We start from the raw sequence: 12238 nt of genomic DNA on the forward strand, positions 1-12238 counted from the left end.
AGCTTTCTCTAATTCCTGTTAAGTGCAAGGCTCTTTCTTTCACTCAGTGAATTCTCCCTCTGTCTCTCTCTCTCTTTTATTTTTTTGGACATTGTAATAGAACTGCTTCTCTGTCTCAGTGATGGACATCTCTCCGGTCAAGGTAAAACAGATTCTATTTATTGATAATAGGCATGTAATGTTTTGAGTGCTTTCTTCTTGCCTCTGTGATCCTATCATGTTTAAGTATGATTATGTATTTTTCAGGTGTCTATGGATCATCAAAAATCTTTTCAAGAACGACTGCAACTGTGCAAAGTCTTAAAGGGTTTCAACCTTCGAACAATAACAATAAACCGTGTTTTCAACTACATTTTGTCAAAGTAGCAAACTAGCAGTTGCTACAGGCCAAGCACCTGTAGGTTTTCTTTTCCAAAAAGCAATGATTATTTATTAGTAAGTTATTTATTGTATTTAAACATTATTTATTTATGCAATAATGTATGCTATTTTATTTTTGCGAACTTCTGATTTGTTTCTTGTTGGTTTATTAAAGTTGGCAATGCACTTCAGCAAAACCTTGTTGTACTAATCATGCTTTGTCTTATACATAATATATAATTGGTTAATAATACAACATTTATCATTTGGTCTTATATATTTGTGGTAACATGGGAGTAAGTCACAAGAGGAAATTACTTCAACATAGTCATATTCCTAAACTGAAACAGTTTTGTGCATAGAAATTATTACCTAAATAATGCAGACGGCCAATAAGGAAAGTGATTATTCAGGCTAGCCTTTCTTTCTAAGATAGTCTATTACTGTCATTAAAATATATGATTATACCAAAGCATTGTATATGATAGTCTGGTAATTTCTTAAAAGGTGTACTAATTTCCATTCTTATGTTACCAATACAACTAACATATATTAATTCCTCTCTACTTCCCCTTTACCTTTCTGAACTGGTAAAAATAACTGGCCTTTTTGCAGTTTCATCATCAGTGCGACCAAATATTGAGAATTTCTATTTTTCTTTTGGTTTCATACAAGCCAATGCTTGATGACCACAAAAAACTGATGTCATCACATAAGAGGAAGTTTCCAGCCACTGGATTACTACATTGTAATTTCAAGAAACATTTTCTTAGACAAATGGACAAAATCTTAGACTATTCTTATTTCATTTCAGCCAAGGAAAGTGAGGAAAAAAGTGGTCAAGGTGCTAAAAAATGTAGGGGAATTTAGTGAGAAAATTAATATGAACACGTCTTCTAAAGAAATGGTTCTTATGTCTCAACTGTGTTTCTGAATTTGTTTGAGGAGTTACACAAACTAACAGTCTGAGTGTTTCTGGCACTGATGTGTTCCACATCAAACTGGAACAAGTTCATACTACAAACAAACATAAATAAAAGCTTGAAATTAAGGTTGGCACTTGAGGTTCGGGGAAATTCCACTCAAAAAGACCAAAACAAATCATTTCAAATAATAAGGTTGCATTACAAATCGGCTGTATCCGTCGATTTAACAGAACAAGCTGCACGTTTTCCTTCATGTTCCATATTAAGATGTCAGTAATGCTTGGTATTTTAATGTGACATGATCACAAAAATATAAACAAATAGCTCTTTTCAGTCTGCTGTATTTTTTTCCTTATAAATATTTTTTTTCTTTCCCCTTTGTATTTCACACGGGGCCTGTTCTAAACATGTAAAGGCCCCAGGCAAAATTCATGTTAGGGGCCCCTACCTCTAATAAAAATCACCTGAAACAAATATAATTCCTAACCTTTTTATTTATACATTTCTTTGTAAATATTGTATATTTTTTACTTATACAGTGCCATTCAAAATTTCAGACACTTTTCTATTGAATTTTTTTTATGTTTTTGAAAGAAGTCTCTTATGCTCATCAACCATGCATTTATTTGATAAAACAATTCTAAAATTCAATATATATATGTGATATTGTGAAACATGACTACAATTTTAAATAATGGTTTTCTATTTTATTTTACTTTAAAATATAATCTATTTATGTGATGCAAAGCTGAATTTTGAGCATCATTACTTTAGTTTTAAGTGTCACATGACCCTTCCTGATGCTGATTTATTATAAATTTTAAGAAATAGTTGTATAATAGTTGTAAATAGTTAATATATATATATATATATATTTTATAAACTGTGATACATTTTTTCAGTATTTTTTGATGATTAAAAAGTTGTTTAAAAAATAAAAAAATATACATATTTTATAATAATACAAGTTTAATCAGTTTAACACATCCTTGCTGAATTACTGTTTTTTTTTTCTGTATGCTTGATTAAATAAATGTAAGCTTGATGAGCATAAAAGCCTTCTTTCAAAAACATCAAAAATAGTAATGTGCCCAAATTTTCTCTGGCAACGTATATACATTAATTAAACTTTATCTAAGGTAATCTCTTTTTTTTTCTTTGTTGAGGATGTTATAGCCATATTATTATTATTATTATTATTATCATAATTATTATTATTCAGTAATTTTTATAGTAATTTATTCACAGTTCCTGAATACCACTTCATTAAATGCTTATCAGTGATTTTATGATTTTTTATTTATTTATTTTCCTAGCTGGGTATGGGCAGGATTCCCCCCTATCATTTCGATATTATTAATATTAATAACATGAAATGTATTGCATTGTTACCTTTTATACCAATCAAGTGAAAGTGAAAGACTATCGCTACTGAGCAGAAAATAATTAATTTCTAGTTAGTTGAAACTGAAATTAAGTGTTATGTTAGACAAGTGATGTAATCATCAGCAGAATTTAGAAAGCACATACATCTGATATGTCAAAAAATACCAAATTCATTGCTTTTACTTTAGTAGCTATTTTGCAAGTCAGCTCCCGACGCGATGTCATTCATTGAACGCGCAAATCTAAAGCGTCGAGTCTGAAGTCTGAACACCTCTTTTAAACTATGGAATTACTTTTGTACAAATAAAAAATGAATGTAATTTTTCAAGAAACTTATGAATATAATAAAATGTCATTGAAACAGAAAATATCTTTGACATTGTTTTTAATACACTGCATGTTTTGCTAACTGTTTTCTCCTCTCTCTTTCGTTGATCTGAACTTACAAATGTGTTTCCAGAGTATTCATTTACGCTCCTGAAGTTTTCCTTCGCCAGTCTGGCACAAATCTATCATGGGGGCGGGGCAAGCAGTGGTGTGTTTTCATTGGCTACTGAATTTTTGATTGACAATTTCTTGCCCTTTTTATGGAGGAATAGACATCATTATTTGAGAAAGAACATTTTATGTAAACCAAAGGGCAAAGGTGGATTATCTGTGCTTAGTTTTGAAACTTTAAACAATACATTCAAGGGAAAAGGACAGTATACATTTCCAAATGTGTTTGGGTGGCATAGATCTTCTGTTGAGATGTGATTTTAAAATTGATAAACTATCTGTGAAATTAGCTAAATTCCACACAAGCTAAAATACACACACACACACACACACACACACACACACACACACACACACACACACACACACACACACACACACACACACAAAGATATTGTGTTAGTTAGACAACTTGTATATTCAAATGGTAATGTGTTATTTTATGAATTTTTGGATAAATTTGGTTTTCCAGTTATGCCAAAAGAGCATGCTGTTGTATTTGATGCCATACCTCAACAAGTTGTCCATTTGAGCTCGTGGAAGTGACTCTTCTGAGGCGATATGTGTTAAAGACAGTATGTTTCTAGGAAGGATATTCTTAAAGTTGTACAGATAAATATATTAGGAATATTATAATAGGTGATACAGCTAGCTTATAAAAACTTATTGTGGACCAATGTATTTAGATATAAAATGAAAATAAAGCTTGGCGTATTTAATATACTGTTTAAATAATAAAGTAAAATATTTTTTGTTCAATGAAAAAGAAGTCTATTGTCCATCTGTTTTGAATTGTGTATAGACAAGGATATTCTGGGTGGATATGGAACATTTAATCAGAAGGAAAACAAATATCATATTCAAATTAACAAATTTTTATATATGTATGTATTATTCCAGTGAAAGTAATTATGATAATTTTACTTTACTTGTACAGCTTATTTATTATTATTTTGGGAAAAATTCACATACATAAGAAGAGATGGTCAGGATCCAAGACAAATTTCATTCATTTTATTCAGGAGACAAAGGACTACCACACCAGTTTGGAGAACATTGTAGCAAAGGATACTTATAAAACAGCTAGCTTATAAAAACTTATTGTGGACCAATGTATTTAGATATAAAAATGAAAATAAATTAATGAATTAATGAATCAATGGTTTGATTTATGTTTTATGTATTTTTTTGGTAAACTGATGTATATTTTGTTTTCGTAAAATAAAATAAAATAAAATAAAATAAAATAAAATAAAATAAAATAAAATAAATAAAATAAAAAGTGACGCATCTGACGCCATCAGCGCGCTCCTGTAATTCGGCGGGATTTAGGACCCCACGGGTTTCTACCCGGATCCAGGCAGGCAGCTCGAGCTCAAGGCTAGTGACCATCGGAATGAAAATGCCGTCGTCTTTATTCAGCATTGCTCTGGTTTCTTTTATTCTGGTTTTTATTGCGTCAAATTTCGGAGAGGTGTTAGCTGATGACAAAGGACGAGGTAAAAATTGTCTATAAATTTAGACATTTGAGCAATATAATCCCTATAAACACTAGCTGTGCTAGACCACCGGCTTCTGACCGGAACGCGGATCTAATATAACACCCGATTGAGAGAACAAAAACTCAGTAACTTTACTGTCTCAGTAAGGCTAAATGTCCACTGCTAATATAACATTGTACCTATTCCCATATAGGTGAAATAATATGCTTTATTAAGTGATGAGCTCATTATAAACCTAAATCTATGGGATTTTGCTGCTGCAATTAAGATTAGCAACGTTAATCATAAAAAAATTATCAGATGAGTTATGTATTTTTACTGACGCGATTCTGACCTTGCATTGTTATTGTGTATTGGACGAAAAGATTAATCTCTGATCACAGGCGCGTTGTTGCAGATCTCTTTGTTCTGTGGTTGTAGTCGTGGCTTGTTCCAACAGGTACACTTGCACCTCACCGGATGGATCATTTCAATATCTGTAATATACGTGTATGTTTGTATGATTTAAGGATTTGGTGACCATATTCACTGGAGGAGCCTTGACGATGGGAAGAAGGAGGCTGAAGCAAGGTACATCTGGCTTAATCTAGGTTTTCAATATCCTCTGTACTTTGTAACATTGTAGTTTATGTGTAATTAATTCATTTCTATAAAAGGTAGGCCTAAACCTGACTTTCAGAAATATAATCAGGTCAAGTCCAGACACTTAACCCTATAAAGCCTGCTGTATCATATTTGTATCAAACTTTAAATGCTCTAAATTATCAACATGATTAAAACTGAAAAAAAAAACAGTTGTATACAATCTACTACATGCCTTGTTACTTGAATGATACTATACATGTGTGTGTGTGTGTGTGTGTGTGTAGTTGTTGTTGGTTGTTGTTTTTTGGCTGTAGAATCTTAACCGATTTTTATAAAATAAAAGTTACAGTAACTTATTTTGTTTGTAATATTTCAAAATTAACACTAACTGGACTGAAGTTTATTTGATTATCCTTTTTTTCTTTTATCTTGTTCTAAAAATCTCTGCATCATTATTGTATTGCATTATGTTTTTTTTGCCCCCCACAATAAAACATACAGAGCTTTGATCATAAAACTTATGGAAGCATACGAGTAGCATTATTCAATTTGGGATGTAATATTCAAAATGACAATGCAATATGTAAAATGACAATGCATTTCTGTATTTACACTTACATTTTCCAATACATTTGTGCAACGTTTGGTGCAAAATGAAAATGAAAATTAAATGACATAATTTTCATTTGCCATTTCATACACCAGTTTTAATATGTAATAGCTTGCAGAAGGTCACAGACTCAAATCTCAAGAAGAGGATTCAAGTGAGAGAACATGGACAAGACAGTTGGTCCGTGTACGTTTTGATCATTTCGGTTTATGGCTTCAATATTTTATTCGCACTTGTGGGCGGAGCTGAAATGCTGCTTTCATCTGATTGGTCGAAACCTACCCCAGAGCGCCCTCTCGCGGCTGTAGACGGTAATGTTTTCTCTTGGTTCTGAATAAATGCGACTTATATATGTTTTTTTCCTCGTCATGACGTATTTTTGGACTGATGCAACTTATACCGAAAAATAGGGGTAACATTATTATTATTATTTAATATGAGAGTCATTGACACAGACTAGAACTTTAATGTTTCACCAAATTCAGCTCAGATCTTCAGACTCGTCTGACTAGTGTTGCTGTATAACTGGCCAGACTTACCTTCCCAAAAAATCCTATTAAATTTTATTTCATAAATTTAACTATATTTATTTCCACTTCACTGTTATCCAAGGAGACAGAACTATTTGCACTGTTTTTATCAGTGGGACAATATTTATACAATACAGTATACAACCTAGAAATAATTTAACGTGCTGCAAGTCGCAGCAGCACGAATTATGTGCCCAGCTACATCTGATTAAAATATTATGCTAATTAACAGTGAGCGATGGTTTCAGACATTACAGTGCTTCATTCGCACTGACTCTTATTCTGTCTGAAAGAATGAAAAGACCGATCTGAAGCTGGAGCGATTCGACCAATCAAATGAAAGCAGCGTTTCAGCTTCGCCCACAAGTGCGAATGAAATATTGAAGCCATAAACCGAAATGATCAAAACGTACACGGACCAACTGTCTTGTCCATGTTCTCTCACTTGAATCCTTTTCTTGAGATTTGAGTCTCTAACCTTCTGCAAGCTCCGCCTTGTTCACGCAGTGATTGACGTGTCGGGAGGGGGCGGACACGTGATCGGCTCGGAATGCATTTTCAATGTGCGTATTGAATTTTGCTACATTCATTGCGGGACATTGAATGAAAATGCAATCGTAAGTGTCTTGACTGTGAGTGTTAATGCATTTAAGAAAAATAGCATTTAAATGATCATTTTGCCACAGTTTTTGCTTGAACATTTTAGACATATCTAATTATTTCTGTAATGCATTTTCATTTTAATTTTGCAACTTATAAAGCATTAAAATTAGTATTCATTTTACATATTAAAACTGGTGTATGAAATGGCAAATGAAAATTATGTAATTTAATTTCATTTTGCACCAAACGTTGCACAAATGTATTGGAAAATGTAAATGTAAATACAGAAATGCATTGTCATTTTACATATTGCATTGTCATTTTGCATATTACATTCCAAATTGAATAATGCTACCCATATGCTTCCATAAAAACTAAGCGTTTGAATATCATCTTTCTAAGACATATCATTGGAAGATATGCAGTGACTATATAGGGTATTATGTAAAGGATAATGTTGTATCAAATGTGATACTCAATAGCAGAATAGAATTACATTAGCCATTGTTCAGTGAGGGCAGGGCCGTCCATAGGTGTATGCAGCTGGTGCGGTCACACTGGGCCCTGCGATGAACGGACCGAGGGGGGCTCTGCGTCAGCTAAAGACGGCCTTGAGTGAGGGACTGAGTTGCCTTGAATGAAGTTGACATCTTGCAATGTTTTCTTTTGAATGGAATGTTTTAAAAGTGATTTCCAAATGTAATTCTGATCTTGTTCTGTCCAGTGGGCTCCCTCTGATGGTCATAATTCACAAGACGTGGTGTGGAGCCTGCAAAGGTAGATGCTGGTTTTTGGACAGTGTACAGATTAATGATATTCCGCAGAAGTTCCGGAACTTGTGTTCAGTTCCTCTTGATAAAGGCTGTACTGCAAGATATTTTTGTGGAAACCATGATAGATTTTTTTTCATGGTTATTCGATGAATAGAAAGTTCAAAAGTCTATTTTTTTTTCAAAATGTAAAAGTCTTCACTCACTTTTGATCAATATGATATTTTTTATAAAAAAACTGTTGAATGGTACTAATTTATGATGTATGAATGGCTTATTCTTCTGTTACCTTGAAGTGTACAGATGATTTATGATGTTTAAAAAATATCTTTAGCATTAAAGCCCAAGTTTGCTGAATCAAAGGACATCTCTGAGTTGGCTCACAACTTTGTCATGGTTAACTTGGAGGTGAGGAGCTCTTCTTATTTCCTTAATACATTTTTACAAAATAAATATTGTAGATGGTTTAAATAAAAATAAAAATATTCTCATTACATGTCCCTCTTCATGTGGCTGTAGGATGAAGAGGAGTCAAAAGATGAGGCCTTTAGTCCAGATGGCGGTTACATTCCAAGAATACTTTTTCTTGGTAGGTCATATACATAAACAAATGGACTAAACAAATGCACTCGTTTGTTTAAAGGTAGACTGACTTTTTTTCCTTTTTTTGTTCTTTGGTAAGATCCCACTGGTAAAGTCCACTCTGAGATCACAAACAAGAATGGGAACCCCAACTACAAATTCTTCTACAGCAATGCAGATCAAGGTAAGGTATTTTAAGAAAAATGTCATTTAAAAGACACAAATCTATATTTTATTAATTAATTATTGCCGGCCACTTTTTTAGCGGTGCCGTTTTTTTTTTCTTCATCAAGTCAAACCAACCAGCTACAAGTTAATCACAACATTAAAAACATTTTTTTTGTGGTATTTGAAAATCAGACAAAAAACAAAAGGTCCAAGCAGGGGCTCCGGACTGGGGGTAAAACCAGTACTGATCACCAGGGCCCCAAAGGAAGAGAGGGCCCTTGAAAAGTCTGGAATATATAATGGGGGCCCATTAGGACTGCCTATGCAGAGGGCCCGGGATCTTGTGCAGCGCCCCTGGGTCCAAGACTCTGAAGTTACTGCTTTATTGAAGGAAAGAACTACAATCCCATGAACCATTGCAAACAACAAATTTAAAACCTTGGAGAAATATAAAACCGTCTATGTAAAGCGGTTGATTGTGTACATATAGAAACAATATATTAAGTTAATTGCAAACTATGCATATATATTCAAATATTTAACTGTTCTGAGAGTGCGGGAGACCAACTTGATTCGTGATGCTTCATGGGAGTGGGCGGAGCTCAGCGCTTGTTTGGCACGATTCGATTGCTTCGACTCTGTGGGTAATGCAGTTTTTCACTAGGGATTCCACTGTTCAACACGATGATTTAAATCAAGGTCAATAATGTAAACTGATGACTTCAACAAAAGCATGCAGCTTTGATTAACAACCTCAGAGCTCACAGTAGGTCTGCTTTAACATTAAAATCGTTAAAAAAACATTAAAAAGTTATCGTTAAAAATGAATTTCCCTATGGAGAAAACAAATGGTATGTTTACTTCTTGAATCTGACTGTTGCATTCTATAGAATAGGAACACAATTGTTCTGACGTAACACATTTTGCAAAAATATTTCAAGATATTTTGCAAAAATATTGTCATCACAATATAGTTTATAAATGCATCATAAACAGTGCAGTGTATTGACTTGATCCTTGTCTGAAATTACTCGTTTTCACTCGCTTTGCTTCAAATAGCAAACTTTCCAGTGGCAATGCAAAACAGGATTGACTGTGTATACAGTCCATTCTAGAGATGAATTTGAAAAACAAATGAGATTTAATGTGCAATGTGAACAGAACGACTGACATCTACCTTGACCACATATTTCTTTCATGTGCAGTTGTGGCTAGCATGAAGGAAGCTCAAGAGAAGCTGACTGGTGATGCCTTCAGGTCCACTCACATCGGGGATGAACTCTAAGAAGGGCAAAAGCAGCATGAAAAGATTTCAGCCAGTACACTGCATCACCTTGCTGGGCACATGAGATCCATCCATCCATCACAAACCTCAACTCCTGTCATTTAATTTGATCTGCTATAGCACAAGACAAGCTTAAAAATGAAGGAATTTATAATGCATTTACGGATTACATTTCAAGGTATCGTAGCTTGCGGTAGATTGGCTTTTTACTTTGAGAACCAAAGCATACTTACTGTCCATGTCACATAATGGGTGCTAAAAAATCAATTTTTTTTTTCTTCATCTTGCATTTCAGAAGTTCAAAGCTGACATGTCCATATTGATTGTTCATGTTGAAAACATTCAGCCCTCTTGACTGCATTCTTAAGGCACTACACGTTTTTTTTGACTAAGAAACACGCCAGTAAGACATGTCTCATGTGCTTCCAAGCCATATCTTGCAAGCTGTGATAAACTGATCCGGTTACACAGACACTTACATGAAGAGCCTTATAATACCTAAACTCTACCCCCCTAAAAACTATGTTTTCATGAACGTACCAGTTCTATTATGTTATTAGAAATTATAATAGTGTCTCTTAAACTTGCCATGTCTTAGTCCTCGATATATGGAGTCGCCTTTAATTTTAAATACAGATTTTTACTATTGACAGTAACTGTAATTCAAGGCCTATAATGTGAGCTGTCACTGCTTTCTTTTTCTTCCTTTTTTGGGGTGGGGGGGGGGGGGGGGTTGAAAGGGAATTGTCTGTTTTCACCCTATTGTATTTTTTACCAATATGTAAAATGAGACTACAAATAAAGTTGATATAAAATATTGGAATACAGTTATTTCAGTGTTATCTTACAGAGTGACCAATACTTAAATATATTATAGTATTTGCTGCATTGTGTTAAAACAGGATTTGAGCACAATAGAAATTTTTACTAAATTAAGTTGACAACCCATCAGTAAACACACACACACATACACAAAACAACAACAAATTAAAATGTGTATCATATAAAATGATTCCTAAACTACCATTCAAATCTTTGGGGTCAGTAAGATGTTTTTTTATTTTATTTTTAAATAATACTTTATCAAGGATGCATTACATTTACCATAAGTGACAGTAAAGACATGTATACGGTCACGATATTTCTATTTTAAATGCAGCCTTGGTGAGTTTTAGACTTAAAAAAAAGTAAATTAACTTGCAGGAAGGAAGATCAAAGTCGGCACCCCACAGCTCGAAAAATATTTCTGTTCTCACCACATGTGACGTTTCGAGCCTAAAAGCTCTACATCTGACGATTGGGCTCAAAACGTCACATGTGGTGAGAACATCACAAATATTTTTCTAATTTTGGAGCTGTGGTGTGCCAACTTTGATCTTCCTTTCTGCAACTTTTTGTAACCGAGCACCCACATTGAGCTCTTGGCCTATTTGATGTGCGCACTTCAGGTGTGATTCTTTCTAAAATAACTTACAGTCCACACATTTTTTATTTTCAGTTGCGAAAAAGTGCAAGAAGAAAAAATTAAATTTTTATTTATTTAGATTATAGAAGTCCTAAGCCCTACTTTTAATGTAGTGTTTCCTATCCTTAGGAAGAAATTGCGTCTCAAAACTGTTTTGTTGGTATAAATAAATGATAACTAGTAACAATTGTAATTTTTAAATACTACTACATTATGGAGCCGTTTTGCCTGATAGGGCTTTTACACAAAGAACAACCTCATGATTAGTGCTACAGCAGGGGGCAGTCACTATCCAGATTGTCCTTCTGTTCCACTGTCAGCCTCCTATTGGTGGTGTTTGCAGAAAGTCAAACCCCAGTGCAAAAACACCAACAATGAGCATGATTTAGAATCAAATGGCATATTGCGACTTGAAATATAAGAAGCAATCTTACCTGATGTTGTCAAGTTAAAAATAATCAATGAATTGACATTCACAAAGCAATTTAATGCATAATTTTTTCACCTTTAATAAATGGAAGAAAAAAAACGGCAAAGACAAAACTTGTGATTTGAGCACAACAGAAATTGTTCATACATAAATTGACAACACAAGAGTGAAGGCACACAAAAACTTACATCTATCATACAAAGTGATCCCTTATGGATTGTATTTTACAATAAAACTAATAGCAATAAAATCAACCATGTGATATCAATTCATTTGTGATTATGTCTGGTTGGCACTACTTTTAAGGTTACATGACTTAATGTTTACAAACTTAATGTTTTTATGTTCATGTGTATATTTTGAATTGACTATAATGTGACAATCAGCTACTGAAGCTGCAATTTTTCAAAAGTTTCATCACTTTATTAAATAAATTACAAAGTCTAAAATAGCTCTAAAAACACAATGGATGTATCTCCATAATTCTATACAAAATTCTCTCTATGCAAAAGAGTGTTTCAAACATCACCCTTTCCCT

General features: G+C 33.5%; 2 protein-coding genes across 2 annotated transcripts in view; both read left to right on the forward strand.

The window, feature by feature from the left end:
• The window catches only part of LOC132155168 (uncharacterized), a 73979-nt gene that overhangs the window by 60717 nt on the left and 1024 nt on the right, over nucleotides 1-12238 (forward strand). The window lies entirely within an intron of this gene.
• On the forward strand, nucleotides 4510-10508 carry LOC132154286 (thioredoxin domain-containing protein 12-like). The gene is made up of 7 exons (XM_059562842.1): nucleotides 4510-4669; nucleotides 5182-5242; nucleotides 7725-7777; nucleotides 8105-8178; nucleotides 8290-8359; nucleotides 8453-8536; nucleotides 9726-10508. The coding sequence occupies exons 1-7, from the start codon at nucleotides 4567-4569 to the stop codon at nucleotides 9803-9805; spliced, it is 525 nt and encodes a 174-aa protein (XP_059418825.1). The 5' UTR covers nucleotides 4510-4566; the 3' UTR covers nucleotides 9806-10508.

Source organism: Carassius carassius, chromosome 12, assembly GCF_963082965.1.
Source record: "Carassius carassius chromosome 12, fCarCar2.1, whole genome shotgun sequence".
NCBI classification, from domain to species: Eukaryota; Metazoa; Chordata; class Actinopteri; order Cypriniformes; family Cyprinidae; genus Carassius; species Carassius carassius.